This window comes from Sceloporus occidentalis, unplaced genomic scaffold, assembly GCF_023333645.1.
Source record: "Sceloporus occidentalis isolate IW3139 unplaced genomic scaffold, rSceOcc1.0.p SCAF_5, whole genome shotgun sequence".
Classification (NCBI taxonomy): domain Eukaryota; kingdom Metazoa; phylum Chordata; class Lepidosauria; order Squamata; family Phrynosomatidae; genus Sceloporus; species Sceloporus occidentalis.
The window spans coordinates 167,270,012-167,291,632 of NW_028316985.1; the positions used below are offsets into that span (position 1 = coordinate 167,270,012).

Consider the following 21,621-nt stretch of genomic DNA (forward strand, 5'->3'; position numbering starts at 1 on the left):
GCCACAGTTTCCACACCTTCTGATTCTCCAGAATGCATGTGTCAGGAGATGCCCTTGTACTGCTGTTGACTATCTTCAGGGCCTTCTTCTCTGAACCATCTTTCCCATCTATACCACCAATGAAAGTCAAGATTACTTCAGTTCCATAATAGGGCTTGACTGTTCAGATTCAGAACAGGATGATGACACTGCGGAGTCATTGTTCTCTTCACTGCCACATCCTTACTGCTTGCAGAGGTGGTAGACCAAAAAACCCTTTCTCAGTCTGATGAAGTGTGCCATATGTGGACCAGACCTTATGTATGGTGATGATGCCAGAGACTGAGCACAAGCAAGCAGAGCAGCCCACTCTGGAGTTAGTGTTCAAATGGAAACAGTGACAACTGGTACTTCTGTCTGCAGTATCCATGTTGCATTCCCATATGCAAGTTGCTTGGGAACCCTGGAAATCACTATCCACTATATTACCAACATCTTGATTCATCAAAAATTTGTGTAGGGTGCAGGAAGACAATGTGCTCTTCTTTTTGAGCATTCATAACCTAATTCACTAATGGTGGGCAATGAAAATAGGAAGTTAGATGTGCTGGCTAGAAAAGCGTACTCTGAAGCTCCTCTTTTTTGGGGGCATTTTGAACTATCAGGCCTAAATGGACACATACCAATAGCAATAGCAATACAGCTTCATTTATATACCACTTCGTATTGCACTAAGCAGTCTCTAAGCAGCTTACAACTATAAGCTAATTGCCTCCAACAAGCTGGGTACTCATTGTAGCCATCTTGGAAGGATGTTAAGGCTGTGTCAATCCTGAGCCCTTGGCTGGGATTGAACTCACAACCTTGTGGTTTGTGAGTGAGTGGCTGCAGTACAGGTATTTAATCACTTCACCACCAGGGCTCTATCTTGTATCTGTGTCTGTTAAGTCATGAGACGTCACAGGGCTCTATCTTGTTTTCCAGTGCTGTTCAGCATAGATATGGAGTCGTTGGTGGAGGTCATAAGGGCTTTTGGGGTGAGATGCCATCAGTATGCTGCTGACACCCAGTTCCACATTAATCACCCTGTATGTCAATTAGAAAATTCTTTCTAAATGAGAAAAAAGATGCTCATGTGATTTAAAGAATTAACTTGGATTAATTAATTTGTAAATACAGAGAAATGAGTATTCAGTTATTGGAAAATAACATTTCAGCACTCATAACTCTGTAGTCTAGCTAAACACACACAGAGAGATATATACATATATATCAAGAGAGAAAGAGAGAAATAGAAACAGCTTCTTTTTCAAGTAGTATCAGTTAATTAGCATAGGATCTCTTTCCTCTCTTTCTCTCAAGTTCTATATTATCAAACATATTAAGTATGACTACCTAAGAGCCTCATTAACATTCCCTGACAGCTTAATTTAACAGAATTATAATCATGTAGGGAGGAACTGAATACATATTACCAAATATGTTAGTTGTAGGAACAATTTTCTTCAGCATTTCTCAAATGCAAATAATTTCCCCCCTCAGGTCTTAATCAAGCTGAATAGCTAACATATATTATCATTAGAAGTTATCATAGATAAATTTAGAGATAGGTCTTTTGATAGCGGGAGGTGGTGGAATGCGCTATTAACATAAGAGCAGGCTTACCAAACGTTGTTAGCTATCCTTCAAAAATAACTAAAACCAAATTAAAAGTACTTCATTTATACCAAAACACTTAACTGCAAGTATATAGAATTTGCTACACACATATAACCTCTTCAAAAGCTTTAAAAATACAGGCCAAGATCCAGTTCAGCCCTGGCAGAACAAAAAATCCCACTGACATAGTCATGCTGTAGTCTCCCATCAAACATCTGCTTTGTCTATGTAGAGGCATCTATATAGGAGCGACCTTGGAATTATTTTTAAGGTGGTCCTTCTCAAGACAGCAGGCAGATCATTATAAATGTTGCCAAGATACAGATATATTATTACAAAAGAATGAAATACAACATACACTGCATTAATATATTGCTACTGCTGCTGCTACTACTGCTAACAACAACAACAACAACAACATGATGGATAAAATTTCTTGAACATTGAAACAAAAGTTGCATACAGACAGAAAAAAAATGAAAAACCTGATGTCAGGCAAAACAAACCACTGCATGGTCAATGCATCAAAAGTATAGAAGAAAAAGCAGAGTATGAAAAAATCTGGAAATGGTTACAAAACGGGGAGGGGGGGTGAACTCCTCAAGGACTTATAGGTGCTTCAGACAAATGCTATCAAAAATAACTGTAGATGATAAATGTTCTCTATGGCTTGAAACACACGGGCCTAATGACGAGGATTTCGGCCATGTTCAGGGCATAGTGTTCATATGACGCATGCCGCAAATGTGGCCAGATGCCATGATGACGCCACACCATCCAGGAAGAACCGGGCCAAGAAGGAGCAGATAGGATCTGCTCCTTCCAGCGGCTCGGTTCAGAACCATGGAAGCAGCCCAGATCAGGGCCAGGCACTTGCGGTTGCTACAGCCCTGGCATGATAGGCACAGGAACAGCCGCACGCTGCTCTTTTCAGTCTGTTTTGCGCCTTTGTAAAGAAAAAAACAGAGCTGTTTACTACCTTGTTGATCTGTGTTAAGATAGTACAGACTGAATACAAGAATTCCATGATAAAGTAGCTGTAATGTATGTTGGAATTTGTGCAAAAATATGTTTTACCATCTGCAAAGAAATGGTGGGAACATAGTCCTGAAAAAATTGTGAACAATGACAAAGTAAGTATGTTATGGGGCCTTAACATTCAAATTAATAAACCATTAGAACATAATATGTCTTGTAACTTCAGCTGAGAAAATTGTTTGATTTAAAGCTGTGGCAATCCTTGTAGTAGAAGAATTGAAAACTAATAGAAGGAAAAGATTATTAAACAGTAATACAGTATCTACAAATTGGGGTTCAACACCTCTAGGCAAAGAAAACAACTGTAGTTCCAGTAGTGATAGGTACTCTGGGAGGATGAAAAACCATCTGAATGAAATCACCATAGATAGGATTACAAAAACAGAAATACAAAGAGTGGCATATACTCATCTCTAGATTCTTGAATAGAATCCAAATCTTCTTAGATTGTGTGCCATAGGCAGGTTTACTCTTATCGATTTATTATTTGTATGTACAGCTCTATGCAAATCTACAGTGCTATATAAATAATAATAATAATGATGATGATAATGATGATGATAAATCACCCATAGTCCAAAACTCCAGTCATTAACCTCTGGTGGACTATGGGGCTTTCTAAACAGCCCTTTGGGACGTCCTCCGGACGTCCCATTTTAAAAAAGGGGCGTCTCTTTTAGACGCCCCATGGTCTAGTACGGACTCCGTCCGTACAAGATGGCGGCGCCCCTTCTACATGGGCGCCGCCATCTTTACGCATCGGACGCACAGCGTCCAGACGCGTCGCGCCGCTGCTGACGTAGCGAGCGCGCCCCTGGCGCCTCGCTACGTCGCAAACGCGACGCAAAAAGAAGCTCCATTTTGGAGCTTCTTTTTTCGGTCCGCGCGGGAGTCGGGCCGTTTGAAGGCTCCGGCTCCCCCGCGGACCTTCTGGCGGCGGTGCCAGACCGCTGCAAAGCGGCGGTCTGTACCCCGCCAAAGACTCTAAAACATTGTCTGAGAAAGTAGACTGAAGTCTATGAAAACACATGCTGCTATCTTCCTTATTTCAGTTAGTCTCAAAGGTGCTATAAGATCTCTACATACTGATTCTACAGACTAACATGGCTATATCTTTGAATTATCATCAGTTAACAGACTACCTTGAAAGTCATGATAAAATTACAAATGAAGTGTTACAAAACTGAGTAAATTAAAAACCAAGAAATAGCTATATAAGACAAAAGAAAATGTATATTGAAACCCTATTAAGGGAATACAAAGGTGCCTATAAGGACTTCTAACATGTCTGCCCCTTTAAGCATGTAACATTAAGATGAAAAACTATGAAGCTATGTTAGCATATACAGCACTTTCTCATAATACTAGAATGCATGGTCTTTATCTTCTGGTGGAAGGAGAGGAGTAAAGAGTTCAGATATATATTCAGACTGTTGAATGTTATTGAATCACAGAGATGAGTTTGGATGTAAATATAATTACTAATAACCATGTACTCAAATTTCAGGTCAAAGAGACCACTGAAGAACCACGTAAAAAGAAGAAGCAATTATCTGTTTTTGTGTCAGCAACAGAAAGAATTCCAGTAATGAACACAGTAAGCTGTCTCCATAATGATTTTTATTCCTTTAGAGTGTGTTGGGGGTTTCTCTATCATTTCCCAAAAAGTGGTGTAACATGCACCTAAAGCCACATATCTGTATTTTCTGTGAATATGGAAGAAAATAGTTGTGCTGACAGACTTCAGCATGCACCTCTGATAAGATTTTTAACACGAAACAGATTAAACATTGGTATAATAATTAAATTGATATTTGCATTATATATCTGTATCAGCAGAGAGTGATTCAGTGCAAATATGTGAACCTAACATACATATGAGTAATCAAATTATCATGACACTCATATACCATATTTCTTCAGTTAAGAGATGTGGTGTTAATTAGATAAGCATCTGCCTTCCCTATGGTATGTAACTGAGAAACAGGTGTTTAATTGAGGCTATTTAAGAGAGGCGTTAATTACACTTTGCATGTTAGTCCTCGTGCAAACTTAGATTGAAAGGCAACAATTTCTCTCTTGTGTAAACAATCAAATTTAGAATAATAAGCGGTTATATTTGAGACTGAATCCACGGGAGCAAATGTCAGGTCAGTCAAAAGCAAAAAGCCCATCACTAACTAACTTGAAATATTATTGAAAATATTGGTAGCCATCTAAGAAACAGAATTAATGACATGAAATTCTTTATTGAGTCAACTGATAGTTTAAAATGTGAAGGTATTTACATTTTACTAAATTCTTCATTAGATCAAGGGTATATTCACTGCATTAATGGATCAGCTTTAACAAATCATTACTGTGTTTCAGCCCCTGTGTCATAGTTGTTAACTAGTTTTACTTTGGTCAGACATAGATGGTTCTTGCACATTCTCAGGGCACAATTTTTCATGCAAATCAAAGACAAGAAACAAAGAAAATATAGCTGTGGTGTAGATAAGCTGACTTTGCATATAGATGGTAAATATTTGGAATAAAATATGGCACCTATTGTGTATATTTGTACTTAGAGGATTCTGTTTAGAAATGCTGCTGTTCCACATGTTCCCCTATGTAGCTTGGGTTGTGTCTCAGGCTGAATGGTTGCTTCTTTGTTTATCAGCAGTGAGAATGCTAGCCAGTGCTTTTAGTATGTGTCAAAGAGTAAATACCTTGGATAAGTAAGAGGTGTCTTAAACTCTTGGAGAAATTATAATCACTGAAAGGATCATGGAAGTTATTACTGACTTGTTTCTCTAAGAACATTAGTGATATGGAAGGAGAAATCAGTTATTGTGTTTCCTGATATTATCTATTTGAACCCACAAGCTTCTTCCATCCATCTTTTTTTTCTACCAACTAACTGCTGAGGAAATTATATGGTAAAACTATCAGAAGGTACCATTTACCAAAGAGTATTGACATTTTTTCTTCAGGATGGAAATTTTAAATAGGTTCCAGCCATTTCTGGCCTCTGAATGTCATCATTATGTCTCAGTCTTGTAATCTAGACTAGGGATTTTTCCTTCCTTTTCACATAATCACCCCAATTTTGTAGTTTTTACTTTATCCTGGGCATCTTAGAGCATTGCTAGGTTGTTTGCTTTCCACCATTCTTCTGTTCTGGATTTCCAATAAATGACCTATTTGAGACAGGGCACAGCTATAAATCTTAATACCACATTATGTTCCTTTCTTTCTTTATATTTTGTTCTTTTCCACTAATATTCCTAGTAGAGCACTAAAATAATTTAATCGATGTGTTGCCAAAATTTTCAGATTTCCCTTCAAGCATGGGTTACTATTGGCCTGCTACAGACTGCCAAAATAAAACTGCTTCGGGTCTCTTTGGAGGTATGCTATTTAAATGATGAATGGGTCCTAAGAGTCCAGAGGTCGCGCCAAAGCCACACTCCATTCCTAAGCACTGGAGTGCAGCTTTGGTGCAGCTTCTGGATTCTTAGGGTGCATGCATCATTTAAACAGCATACATCCAAAGAGACCCAAAGCAGCTTTATTTGGGCAGTCTGTAACAGGCCTATTATGTACTACAGATATTTAGCAAAGAAGAAAATGGCAGGTTTCATGAGAAGCATGGAAGGTAGTTGCTGAATATTAAATATTTTTTTAAAAGGTCATGCATGACTTAAAACTATTTATACACCAGCATTACATCTTATGAACAGGAATGTTTTACTTCATTTGTGTAGACAAGAAAGAAAAAAAGGACAATGAATACAAGATTTTATTGCCAGTTCAAAACATTACGTTATTTTAATGTTATTTATTGGTCTAATTACATTTTAATTATAATTTTAGTATTTATTCCAGTTCCGGGGTGAAAAGATGGGGCTATAAATAAAGAGGATGATGATGATGATGATGATGATGATGATGATGATGATGATGATGATGATGATGATGATGATGATGGGACCACTTGGCAACTGGAGGCAGTGGAGAATTACATGGAATTTGAAAAAATGAAAAAACAACAACAATATAAGGCTTATTCAAATTTAGCAAATACAGTACAACCACCATATCCATGGGGATATGTTCCTGGACTTAATGTGGAAATGTGAAACTGTGGATAATAGTGGATCCTATTGAAATGAATGACTTCCGGTGGAAGTTGACCGTAGAGTTACACAGGAAGACCTAGATATTCCTAGAGAAAACACCTCTCTAGTCATTTCTAGGTCCTCTAGCATGATTCTGTGGACAGCTTCTGCCAGAGCTATATCATAGAATCATGGGGGGAAACCTAGAACATGCCTAGAGGGAACATATTTTTTGGATTTGGGTAAGTGAAACTGCAGGGAATCCTGGGAATTGTAGTTTATTGTGGCAACACATCTCTCTGATAGAGAAAGCTAAATATCTCACAAAACCATAGTTCCCAGAATTCCCTAGCATTGAGCCAGGACAGTTAAAATGGTCTCAAACTGGATGATTTCTGCAATGTATTTTGGACAATAAAAAAACAGGTTTCCATCAACAGGATAGTTTTCTAAAACGTATTCTAATATAACAAAAGAGATATTTTCCTTGCCTTGTTTAATTAATGTTCTCCTTTCCCCCCAAGGATTAATGATATCCAAAAATGCTGTATCTCCCATATTTATTTGGGTGGATTTGGTTGAATATCTGTGGCCTTTAGCCTGTTACTAAATAGAAGGAGGGAGGGTTGCCCAATAATATAATAACTTGGAATTGTGATTCATAAGCGAACAAATGGTAGATATGTGCTGTAGGGAATAATTGTTTCAGCTGTTTTAGCTTTTTTTTTTGTTCCGTCCTCTGTTGACAAGCCTTCCTGAGTTTGTACAATGATTAATTTTGCCAAATAATACACACAGAAGAACTGTTCATGGCCCCCATGCATCCACCTACTGCTAGATAGACATGGAGACTTGCTTGCCATGCATATTCAGCAAATGTAGACATAGGACTATTCATAGAAAGGCCTTATCATGTTTTGTCTGTTATTCAGGGTCTTGAATAACAATTCAGGAAGCTTCCATGTGGGAATGGATCCCTGCCCCTATATCCTTTCATGGTAGCCAGTCTGTATACAAAGGTTTTCCCTTACATTTATTATACTATATAGACCCTTTTTGTTAGAGTGGGTTCCTACATATTGACATCTTCTTAGATTGTCTCTACTTACGTTTATAGTTACAGAGATTATATGGACAAGTACGTTGCATCCCACTAGAATATTTCCATAGTGACTTTCATGGAAATAACAGTTCAAGTGATCTGTGAAGTATAGATTCATCCACAATGCATCTTCATGGGATCCCTGAATTTGGATGAAAAAGTATCTAGAATAAGATGTTGCTCTTTTTGCTGGTTTCCTGTGGGAAAACGTGATTATTGCTGACAGTAGTATTTTTGCGAGTAATATCCTTAACAGACGGCCCATTAGTATTTGCCTAATATATAATGATGACCAGATGCTCAGAAATTTAAGCTTCTTTACTTGAGAAATGATTTATTATGTTGGCTGTACCAGTAACAAAATTTTATTGTAAATGAATCCAACAATGCACTCAGTAGTGATGTTTAGTACAAAGGATAACATATGTAAAAACAGATAGTGTGCATAAATATTTATACTCACAATTCATGACTTGTAATTTGACTGCACATCTGTGATAAAGTTTAGTTCAAATATAGTATACATGCATGGAAATATTTTTATTGTAAATGAAGATGAAATTGATAGTACTCTTGGGAGCAAAGCCCCTCATTTGTTTAAGAGAAAACAGGATAAATAATACAATTTATATTTTAAGATTTTGCACCTCAGTGTGTCAAGGATTTTTTTTTTCTCAGCTAAAATTTTTGGTTGCTTGACAGTCATCTGCTCTGCTATGGACTTAGACCTTCTTGACATGTACCTGAAGTGACTGCTCATTCTCATTTGTGGTTAATCTCACATTTCTTCAGTTATGTTTCAAAAACAACTCCATTCATATGGTTATTTTTTTTAACCACATACTTACATAGCAAGCAATATTACTCCCAAGGGGGAGAGAATAGCTTGAAATATGCAAACTTGTGGTTATGATTATTACTGTGGCAAGATGTTTTTAAAGATACATTTAACAACATAGCAGTTTTAGAGGAGAGAGCAGCAGCATTGATCCAAATACCTGTAAAAATATGACTGAAATAATTTAAAATGTTATCTAGCTGGCTACATCAAAACCACACACCCATTACTTTACCCTGTTCCAGTGAGTCACTTACCCAGCATGATTGCAGACAGCAGCTTCTAGAATTAACTTCAGTCCAAAATGCTTTTGACTTGTGGGGTGACTCAAAATTAGAAAATGACACTGGTAAACCATGGCGGAGTGTGATCCCTATACCAAGCAAGTAAGTAGGCACCCCAAAGGAAAAGGAGGTAGGTGAGGGTGAAGTCCTGGTGAGCTACAGGTGAGGACCCTATGGCTGCCAACCCATGTATCTCCAAGGGAAATAACTTTGGACTAGTCAAACTAGGGGAATGGTTGGCCAAGGCAAAGATCTTCCTCAAGATGGAACTCTGAGAGAACCATATATCCTTCTTTGTACTACATCACTTCAGGGAAGCTTCAGTGGAGATAATACTCGCAAATAGATATATACTTCTTCCATCTTGGGATCTCTTTAGTCATATTGCCTTAGTTGCACACAGATCCAAAATGGCTTTGCTTGTTCCTTTCTTTCAAAATAGAGATTATATTTTTTAATTTTCATTTAAAAAGGAATGTTCTGCAAGAATTGAGATTCACATGTTTTTCTAAGCTGTTTTGTGTCCCAGTCTGGAAAATGATTTGATATAGTAGTAAATAAAGGGATGGATTGGGTGGATATTCTAATGTTTCAGTGTACATTTGTTTATTTAGTATTACTAAATCTGAAAGCCAGAATAGTGTAGTGGTTAGGCTATTGGACTAGGGCTCTGAAGACCAGGGTTTGATTTTACACAAGGCCATGAAAACCCACTGGGTGACCTTGGGCAAGTCACACTGTCTCAGCCTCAAAGAAGGACAATGGCAAACTCTGAAACCTTGAGAAGAAAACGCTTTGATAGGTTTGACTTAGGGTTGCGATAAGTCAGAAACGTCTTCAAGGTACAAGACAACAACAACAAATTACTATATCTAGCATGGGAGTAAAAATAAATGTGAGGATTACATTTTCAGTCATGTAGAAGGGGACGTTAGCTAGGAGATCTGTGCTGGACAAAAATAAAGTCACATCAGTGAGGAATACAGAACCATCCGTCCAGGCATATTTCCCAGTGTGTTACCTCTCAGCTGAGTACCAATACAAGACTTGGCTGATATAAGATTGCTTAGAAGCAAGGGAGCTGTGGTTAGGGGAGTGATCTCCCCAACCATTTACCTTTGTACTGAATTTTTAAAAAATGGTCTCTCTTATTCTGTATGATTAAAGGATAATTTATTATCCTTGGTTCTAAAACACCACAAATCCACCATTGTTAAATCTCATGTTGCTACTAATGCTGCCGTCAACAAATCTAGATAATTTTGTTAGTACAGTCATCCCTCCTCATTGGTGGCTTTGACACTCACAAATTTGATTCTTCACGAATGTCATGCCATGAGTGCACACATGCATGCCCCCTACTTCTTTCTCCTGGGCTTTTCCCCTTGGGACGGGAGAAGCCCAGGAGGGAAGGAGCAGCTGGGAAGGGTCTGTGCGCTGCTCTCCTCCTCCTCAGTGCCTCAGAGACCTTGGGGAAGCTCTCTGAGGCATCGGAGGAAGGAAAAAGATAAGCGAGTATGCTCTTCCCTTCTACCCTTCTCTGCCACCCTGTAAGTGGGCCAGTTGAGTGGCAAGTGTGTGTGCTCCTCTCCAACCCCTCCTTGCCACCCTGTAACTGGCTCAGCTGAACCAGTTACAGGGTGGCAGGGAAAGGGAAGAGCGGCAAGTGTGTACGTTGCTCTCCAACCCCCCTGCCTCCCTGTAATTGGGGAAGGAGTTATTCGGATTTTTCCACATTTGTGTGGGCCTTCACCCTAACTCCCACCAAATGTGGAGGGATGACTGTACTACTGAAACCTTTAATAGTAATTGATCATCCTTTCTCTGCATACACTGTAGTTATGAGATTTAGAAAAATATCATTGGTGTTTATATTGATGAAAAAACTAGGTGACAGAGGCGGATACAACTGCCTTATACTGAAACAGATTGTTGTTTTATCTAATCCAGATCTCTCTATCCCAACTGTCATTGTCACTTCAAAGCCTTGACATACGGTCTTTCCCAGCTCCAACAGGGTTAGAAACTGGAATAATGGAATTCCAGTTACAATGTCCTTGTTTACCAGGATACTGACCTTGTGTCTTGCACACGGGGTCATTGAATAGATGGCTGGATTGTCATACTTGCTTGAGAGATGATAATGAAGTGCTTTCTCTTAGTTGGTTCTGGAAGGCCATTTGGAGCAGCTGTTGGCTTCACAGTAGACTCCGATCAAATTCTGTGAACATGCTTTTCTGCATCTGAGGAAATCAAGGGGTTGGGAACTTTCCTGGAGGCCATTTTCATCCTTAGGGATTCCAGCTGCTCATTTGTAGCTAAAAAGTATTCACAAAGGTGTTTCCATCGTACAAGAAAGATGTCAGGTTATTCAGCCAAATGTTTTATATTATATTCAAGACTCTAATTTTAATTTAGGATAGACTTCCAAAATAACAGAGCATTTCATACTCCTGCTGGATATAAACTGAAAAAAGAATAGTCCTGAAACCAAATGCAAGTTAAAATAAATTATTTCATTCTAAATATAAATATAGATAAACACTAATCACCAAAGCCATCCTATTTGTCATATATCCCAGTGCCACTAATATGAATTTTTTTGGTAAAGGGGCTCCATTTCCCATGGTGAGGACATTTTTAGCCTATACTAGAGAAAAATGAAGGTATGTAATTTGCATGTAAACGTAGTCGATATAATTCACAGAAGCATTTTGGGTACTTCCTTCTCCAAGTTTCATTTTGCAGGGAGCAGCTTTTAAAGATTAATAATTCACAGAATACAGACACTTTACAAATTCCTGGAGGGGTAATTTATTATAAGAAAATGAAAAGAAGTGTGGCAAATGGGTAGAGTGTCTCAGATCTCCATTGCCATATGGCATCGCAGCATAGGATGTATATAAATGCAATTAAAATACTAGATAGCTCATAGGGTAATTTTTTTGATAAAATGAACATTACATTCTCACATGCAAAAAAAAGTAAAATTTTCCAACAGATAAACATCACAGTCAGCAGTAACTATCAACCTTCTGTTCTGTAATAGTCCTTTAAGTTAACCATTTCTTTTTAGTCTATTATACCCAGGATGACACTTGTCCTACAAACAGATTTAAGTTGTTAGTTTTAAAGCAGTTGCTTTCTTTGATTGACAGATAATTGTTTTAATTCCTAACAAAATTTTAGGACTCTAATTATCCTAATGATATTCTAGGACTGTTAACAAAGTTTTAATGTAGTTGCTTTCTTTGATAGATGGACAATTATTTTAATTCAAGGCTGCAAATGCAGGATGGATAATGAACTGAAATAGTTGAAACTTCCAAGTTTTTATTGTATCAGAGATAGTCCATCAGTAATCACACAGTATCTCTGCCATGATGCTGTTAAAATGAGAATTGGTAAATCAACATACATGTCATAATGTTCTGAAACCTGGAAAAAGATCAGAATAAACTTACAATGTTTACTTTTGGTGTAACATATATACAAATATTATTCTTCCGAGGACACTGTAAATGAAGAATAAATAAATAGGAAGGCATCAGGAATTGTTTTGTTTAAGAACAATCTGATACAATTAGAATTTTCTCAAACCATGCATGGATTAGCTAGCATGTTAATAATCAGCTTTTAACTTTTTTGTTCAGGCCAATACTACTTTATTCCTGTGCTTGTTCGCCCCACTCTCTCCATGTTCCTATGATTCTACTCTGATGTCCTCTGGGCATTGGAGGGATAACTTTCATAATGGGGAGTCTGCCCATCTTAGGTAAACTGCCCCCACAGTTTAGAGCCCCAATTATCTGAGCAGGAGCCTAACTCATTCTAGCAGATTGGACTACACCTTTCTAGCAGGGTTTACGCCTCCATTTCAGCAATGGACCAGGAACCTGTAAGAAGAGTTAGAGTCAACAAACATGAAGAAGCTAAAAATACCTCCTTCATCTGATGCAACAGGGATAACACCTGAATAGGACTTTACTTAATGGCTAAGCTTTTGAACTGTTTCTCCATCTGTCAGGTGAAGAATGGCTGGTTTTGATGTATAATAAAACAAGGATTGAACAATACTTAAATAATTTAAAGTAGTATGTATATGTAAGAGATAATTGTCAACATGATGGGTGGTATGGGTGGTTGCCTGTTTTTGTCTTGTCTGTGTTGTCTTGCCTCCATTTTCTCACTCAGGTGTGTGTATCCCCCACATATTAATCCAGTTGCTGTTTGTCTTCCCTTGTTTCCTATTTTTACCTGTCTATTTTTCATGTCTTTAACTCTCTTGAGTTCAGCAAGAGTGGCAAGATTGTTCCATTTCCCCTCATATTAGTCACTTAGTTTCACGTTACTTCATTAAGCTAAATTTTATTTAATTTTTCTTTCTTCAAATTCATTTTTATAGGTCTTTTCTTTTTAGCATATATGTAACCACACCAGTCTCCTAATACATTTTGTTCATGCTTCTTTATGCCTCTTTGTTGACTTTGGCCCATCCTCTGTAGCTTTCCCTTTTCCAGTGAATAAAGGCTATTGGTTCACACTATTGGTTCTAAATAATGCTGCCACTGTTACCCTCTTGAAATCTGGGTGGTGCTTTTCTTTTACTGTTCACATGCTACAGATTTTGGTTGTTAACTGCCCTGGAGTTGACTTTAACTCATGGTGAACCTGTGGATGAGACCTCTCCAAGACCCCATGTCCTCTGATGCCCTGCTCAGGTATTCAGACTCTCACCTGTAGCTTTTTTGATTGAGTCCAGCTATCTAGCAAGTGGTCTCCCACTCTTTCTGCTGCCTTCTACCATTCCTAGAATTATTGTCTTTTCTTATGATTCATGCCTTCTAATGATGTAGCCAAAGTACAACAGCCTCAGTTTGATCATCCTGGCTTCCAGAGGTATCCTCTGCCCTGCTCAGGTCCTGCAGTTTCAGGCCCATAACTTCTCTGATTGAGTCCAACTGTCTGGTATGTGGTCTCCCTCTCTGTCTACTACTGTCTACCTTTTTAAGCTTTATTATCTTTTGTAACGATTCATGCCTTCTTATGTGGTCAAAGTATGACAGCCTCAGTTTGGTTATACTGGTTTCCAAGGGGGTTAAGAAACAGAAATTATTTGTTCAAAGGTCTCCCCCATGACTACAGGTCCCCTAATGGCCAGCTAATGGATGTCTATTGTAGCCTCATCCCTACAGGGCATATCTCGCAAATGGGGAGCAGGAAGGTATCCTTGATAGTAGTACAGGTGGTATTTCTGGCTCTCATGTAAAACAGCTGCCATTCTTGGCCACTATGTAATCTCTACATGTATGTAGAAACATCTTCCAACCAGAAAGTCAAAAGGGTTCCCACCACCTTTCAGAAGACTTCAACATTCTCTCAGCTACGTTTGATGTATATGTGTATGTATATGTGGTGTGTGTAGTCTTTTTGTGTTCCTGGTTTAACTTGACAGAATTTGTATCAGCTCAGAATGTTATCACTTTGCTTGTTCTGTTCCATTTAAGAATGTTTCAGCTTCTGATCTGAATGTCAATATGTGAATAGAATCCATCTATTTTGGTGCCAATCTTTATGCAAAAACCTACAGCAACATTTACAAAAAGGACAATTTGACATGAGCCTAAAGTATCCAGCTGCTTAAGCTCTTCCCATCTTGCTATTTATAAAGTCAGTTTATTTTTGCCCAATTTATGCACTCACATGAATACATTTGAAATTATGGCAAAATTAGGCACAGTAATCAATTCAAACTCAGCAGTTGTCAGCTATTAATTGCCATTTACACACATTTAAATGCAAGTCTTGTGATTGCTTTGATTCATAAATTTTGAAGATGTATTTTAATGGGTAAAGAAATCCTGCACTTATTTAGAATTGGAGAATGATACACATTGTTTTGAAAAAGAATGGAGGCCCAATTTTTAATGTATTTAGTAGGTGAAATAATGTATGCCCATAAATATGAGCTGATAACACTTTAATTCTGCTTTTTGGGGTGGTATTATTGGTTTCAGAAAATGAAACTTTAATAACAACAATTATGTGATGATGTTTATTGAAATATCGTCTATTGGTGAGATCTGAAAAATAGATTAGCCTTCTAAATGTTGTTTGTAGCAAAATTCTGAAACGCTTGTATATACAATATATGTATACTGTAGCATTAGGACAGCTTTCTAAGATATCTTGTTGCAGGGAAGAAGAAGAACTATGACTTGAATGGTTGTTAGTCTTATGGGAAGAGAAGAAATTGAACATTTTCTCTCAGGTAATAAGAGAATTTAAGAGAGAAGTGCAAGGTTGTGAAGGGACATGTTTTTTGTATGTAGAAGATGCTAATCACTTTCTGTGTGATGACTCATGGGGACGAGGGATTGGCCTGTAGTATGTCAGAGGTTTTTGTGACTATTGGATACTTAATCCCCACCCTACCTCCATCTGTCTGCATTGTTAAAGTAGAAATCCAAATGTTACCCAATATGGCTGGACATACTTAATGGGCATTGAATCAGGATTGATACAAATGAATGGTATTTTTTTTTTCATTGCTCCTGCGAGGAAAGAGGCTATGCTAGTTGGAGAAGTGCTGTTAGTAGAGTCTCTCATGTCAGACAGGCTGTTGCTGAGGAGCCAGACTAAATGTGCCAAACAACTACTGGGCAGCAGCACTAGTGGGGTGGGGGTGACACCATAGCTAATACTGCACAGAAAGAGGCATGGTAAATCCTCTTTGAATGTCTTTTACCATGAAAACCCTATGACGAAACAATACAAAATGAAACAAAAAGATAATGGCAGAAGATGACACTCTCAAGTTGGAAGGTACTCAATGAGCTACTGGGGAAGACAAGAGGACACATGTGAGTAGCACTGTGGTAACTGAAAAGGGGGGTGTCTACTTGACCCAGTTATGCCCACTAGGTTTCCAGATGCAGCAACAAGCAAGAGTTGCAGTAATCTATCATGAGCCCATCCTTCTATTGTGGTACCCTGTTCAACAGTTTCCAAGGTTTTAGTTTATACACCTGGCAGTAGGGCAATGAGACAGGATGGGATCCTGTTTGTGCACTGCCTACCCTGCTGCCAAGCTGTCTCCCTCTAAGGGCTGCTGGGGTTGATCTCAAAAGCAGCGTTAATCTCCCGCAAATTATTGTGTTGGAGAATCCATGTCAAGGCACACTCATCATGGCCAGTTCAGGGGTTCATGGCTTCCATGGCAAACATATTTTAAGGGGCTCGACAATGAAGTGAGCACTGGTGTAGAAAGACTCAGAATGAATCCAGTTGAGCCTGGGTTAAGGCCTATTTTTGAACGTACTTTGCAGCAGTGAGGACAGCAACAACAAAACAAGAAAGATTTTTTTCTGCCTCTATTAAAGGGCTATTACATCCTACACCTCAAATTGCTGATGACGAATCCTCAGAAATGTGCTGTGATGAATTTTCTAAATACTTAGAGGAGAAAATTGCCCTGATTCATTTTGACTTGTTATCCACATTGACGGAAGAGCCTGGGTAGGTAAATGTGGCATGTACGTATTCAGTTTTGATTAGTGAATTTCATGTTGTTCAAGATGATGATGTGGACAAGTTGCTTGCAGAGGTAAAGCCAACCACTTGTCTGTTAGATCCATGTCCATCTTGGCTAATTAAAGCTGCCAGAGGAGGACTGGTCAGTTGAGTGGAGGTAATAAATGCTTCTTTGGAAGAGGATTATGTTACAGTAATCCAAATGGGATATAACTAACATATGTTACTATGCTGAGATCAGTCATATAGTAATTTAACGCTCCAAATACCCTCCTGGTCACCTCAGAAAATGTGTCACCACTCTCAGGACTGAATTAAGGAAGGTACCCAAACTATGAATCTGAGTCCACAGGGCAAGTGCAATTCCTTCTAGTACAGGCTGAATTCAGATCCTTAATCTACCTTTTGACTAACAAGAAGTATTATCTGAGTTAAGCTTCAGTTTGTTTGCTGTTATCCAATACATTATTGAGGGCAGACACTGTTTTAGAACTGAAATACTTATTATTTACATGTGTGTGTGTGTGTATACATATATATTTGACATGTGTGTGCAGGTATATATATGTATGTATATATACATACAATATTTATGATATGATATTTGAAAGAATTCCTTTATAGTAGTTGTTATTATGGGCACTAGAGAACACTAGTTTTTCGTCTCTCTAAAACTCATTGTTCACAATACAGCTGCAGATAACTGTATTTTTTAGTTTTTGTTCTGTAATTGTATAGATTGTATATAATCTGTATAATTGTATAGTTATATACATATATTCATTCTTCATGGATTGTTTCAGGAATGTCTTCTGGCTGTCATCCTAGATGTGCTGCTCTTTTGCTGAGTTGCTTTCCTCTTCTCCCCATTCCTTCAAAGGATAACAGGATTGGTAGTTGGAAATTTACTTTCAGTCAAAAGGCCTATATTATTTCTCAGCTATACATGTGTGGTATAACAGTCTAAAAATGTGCATTTTAGACATCCGCTGAACATTTAAGCTAACAAATTCAAAAAGAAACCTTTGATTAGATCCAGATGTTATGGTAAGCAGCAGCCTTATCTTGCCTCTTTATCTGTCTCCTGATGACATCTGCCATTATGCAATGCATGATATAATACTGCTGAATTGTGTTTCCCTACACTCACAAATGCCAGCTGGTGAAGTTGAACAACAGCAATTAAAACTTGGAACATAATGATGTCACATGTTTTCTAATATGAGGTTATAATAGAGAATGGGCAGATAGTGGGCGGAGAATGCTACTTTTGGTTACAGCCTCACATAGCAACATAGGAAACATACCTTATACTGGTTCATCTAACCGAGTATTGTAAATTATCAGTGGTGGCAGTTCTCTAGAGTTTCAGGTAGAATACTTTCCCTAGCCCTATCTGAAAAATTCTTGGTATCTCTTGGTGACCTCCTATCCAAATACTAACCAAACTCAACCCTGTTTAACTGCAGAAACCATAAGAGATCAAGTGTAGTACCATGTTTTACCTTCCAGCCTTGAATTTGTAATAATCAGAATTAAACAACAGGAGTTAAGACTGTTTTATAGCTCTTATGTATTATTATTATTACTATTGCCTACTTAGATGTTGTTGACTTTTCATTACTAGAACCTTAAAAGTGCAGTTGTCTTAAAAATGCTGACAAGATTTTTAACTAGGAGGTGTCCCAATAATCCTAATAATAATAATAGAGTATGATGGCTATAAATAGATGAGGCATTTTAGTAATTTTCCAGTGAAAGTCGTTTAATAATTCCATGCTGAGCCCTCTTTCAACAAATTTAATGAAAACCAGCATGATAGTGTGACAGCTTCTATTGGATTTTTCTGCCATTTTCGTATGCTCCATGGTGTGAGTGATTAAAATAGTATCTAATAAACTAGTATTAAAGGCTCTTCATCTTTCCTTTGTCTGAGAAACTGATCTAGACCTTTACAGACTTTTTCTCCTTCTCTTCCAAAGGATGACCTTGTTTATCTTTCCATTGCCTAGGAACTAGAAATGGTTACACAGGAATTCTGGGGCATTATTGCTTATTCATTTCCAATATCAAGGATGAAGATATTCTGAGAAAATCTGAAATAATGAGCTATTTTCAGCCTACTGTGAAACTTTATTAATCTGAAGAGACCATTTTGAAGCCCACTTGATGAGCACAGGAGTAAAGTAGTGATATATCCACATCATTATTTATTGGTCTCTATGGGTATGAATGATAGGGTAGTATGTGTAAGTTATGAAATATTGTTCCCTTACATATAAGTTATGAAATCGTACAGCTTGCTTTCACTTTGTAAATATTTTCATACTTGAAGATATCAAATAATATATATGATCAGATATTTAAGCAGATTTTTACTGAGTTTCAGATATGATCATTCTGCCTCTTTCTTTGAGCAGTTATTACTACTGTATCCCCTTTTGTTCTTGAAAAGCCATTTCAGGAAGTTAGGGGACTATCTGGTAGCTTCTGATATTGTTTCGGAGATGAGGCTATGAACAGAAAATTAGAGAGCCTTTATGCACTTAGGCAAGCCGCTGTTGTGTGCACAAAACTCTGTTGTTGTTGTTGTTGTTGTTGTTGTTGTTGTTGTTGTGTGCCCTCAAGTTGCTTTCGAATTATGGCCACCCTAAGGTGAACCTGCCATTGGGTTTTCTTGGCAAGATTTGTTCAGAAGTGCTTTGCCATTGCCTTTCTCAGAGGCCGAGAGAGTGTGACTTGCCCAAAGTCACCCAGTGGGTTTCGTGATTGAATGGGTATTTGAACCCTGTTTTCCATTGTCCTAGTCTAATGCTCAAACCACTACACCACACTGGCTAATTACAATAAATTTAGATGTGACCTTTTCCTTGGAAATGAAATCTAATCTTGCCAAAATTGTTCTCTTTTTCTTTGAAATTATGCTATACACCTTAACTGTGAATTTTATCTACGGCAAAATTTGGTGGAGACTTTAGATATGTGCTTCACTAATCTTATTTTAACTCTCCTTGAGACTTATTTTAAATAAATGTTTTACCGAAACAAAAATCTCAAATTAATTTTATATTTTCTGCCTGGTATCTCACAATTTGTTCCATGCAGATATTAAAATTTCCTCCTCCCCCTCCTCCCCCTCCTCTCCTATCATCATTTGCCTTTTCCTCAAAATTGGTTTCCAAGGCAGTTTGAGAGAACAGTTTTCTCTTCCAAGCCTAAAAGTGGAAGGTATTTAGTAGTAAACCAAGTGGAAGGTAATTAGTGTAATCCTAACTAAAGTCATAAATGCTGTCATTGGAACCACAACCAGTAATTACAGTAAATGGTATGAAAGAAAATAACCTAAACTAAGAAAGGGGAAAATAATCTACTTTTCTGACTCTCCATGCTTTGTCGGTAACAGTTTAATGTTGCTAGATTCTATATAGGATAGGGCTTATCCTGCCTAGTGTTGCAGAGAGGAGAAATGCTAAATCTGTCAAAGGCACTTTCCTTTACACAACTAACAGAGTACAAGTGGTTTATCTTCTCTGGAAGCTGACAATATTATGTCAGTAGATATTTTAGTTCACCATGCACTTTTTTCTCCTGTTACAGATGGAACTGTATTATACATCCTTAGAGAATTATACCTCTATTGAGATGTCCTTTGGGTGAAATAAATGTTAAGTTGACCATTAATAAGCAATTGATCCTGTAGCTGTTTATATTGATGGATGTGTTATACCGACCTCTGACAACTGATTTAGGGAATAGTGGCTGGCATCAAGGGAAATCCTTGGTTTGTTCCAGATTTCAGGAAACATAAATCAAATCAGTCAGGTGTCATTAAATGCCCACAACACAAATAAGTTTAACTGTAGGCAACAAGAAATGGTTCTACAGAGACCGTTGTTATATATTTCAAAGAGTTGTCACCTGACAGCTTTTACTATTTATGTCTTGGATTTTGATAAATGATCAGCCCTTGATAAAAAACTAATTTTCAGATATTTCATGACAGAACTCTGCTCAGCATCTTCCCCAGCAGCAGCTCCCCAGCTGGCTTGGTTGTTCGAGTTTGGAAACAGAACACAATTATGAACATGTATGGCTGGCTGTATGCTTGTGCCATTCCATTACTATGTTGTGAACCATCTGAGGTCAGTGTCGTAATCATGAAAAAATAGCCAGTGTTGACAACATAACTCCTTCATTCTGAAAAGGAGTATGAGTAATCCAATATGGTCTTCTTTCTGTGAAGGTGATGAAAAGCAAAAGATAAGCAGCCACTACATTTAATCTTTCATATCCCTCCTATCAGCAGGCACAGTGTCTGTGAAGCTTTTTCAGCAGAGCTTTCTGCTTGCTAGATGAACAGTGTGACGTCCAGATAGGCTGTGAGTTGTGCATACTTGTTGTTGCTATTGTGTGTCTTCAAGTTGTTTCTGACTTATGGAGACCCTATCATGAAATTTTCTTGGCAAGTTTTGTTCAGAGGTGATTTGCCATTGCCTTCATCTAAGGCCGAGAGCATGTGACTTACCCAAGGTCACCCAGTAGATTTCATGATTGAGTGGGGATTCAAACCCCAGGCTCTTACAATTAATAATAATAATAATAATAATAATAATAATAATAAAATTTATTTGTATCCCGCCCCTCTGAGAACAATCGGGGCGGCTAACAAAGTTAAAAATACAAAACATATAAAATCCCTGGTACCCTCCCCTCCTTAAAAAAGTATTAAATTCAATGCAATATTAAAAAAAAAAACCCAGAACAAACAACAACAACAAACAAACATACAAGTTAAAAACTGACCAGAAGGTCAACAACATCATACCAACAAGCAACCAGTGGGAGCAGCAGTATCTTTCCCAGACGTTTTTCTAAGGCCGGGTTCTCTATTCTGGGAAGGCCTGCCGGAAGAGATCTGTCTTAACAGCCTTTTTAAAGCTGTCTAAGGATGTAAGTAGATGGATCTCATCCGGCAGGCCGTTCCATAGTCTGGGGGTGGCGATGGAAAATGCCCTCTGGCAGGTAGTCGAAAGCCTAGATTTTTGTGGCTGAAGTAGGCCTCTCCCAGAGGAGTGGAGTGTGCGG

At 38.0% G+C, this 21,621-nt stretch overlaps 1 protein-coding gene across 2 annotated transcripts in view; it reads left to right on the plus strand.

Annotated features, from left to right (window-relative positions):
- The window catches only part of STPG2 (sperm tail PG-rich repeat containing 2), a 261,402-nt gene that overhangs the window by 62,722 nt on the left and 177,059 nt on the right, over positions 1 to 21,621 (plus strand). For both annotated transcript variants that reach the window (XM_089526095.1, XM_089526096.1), the window contains exon 10: positions 4,184 to 4,273. In XM_089526095.1, coding sequence (XP_089382221.1) covers positions 4,184 to 4,273 — 90 coding nt within the window. The remainder of the gene's footprint in view (positions 1 to 4,183; positions 4,274 to 21,621) is intronic.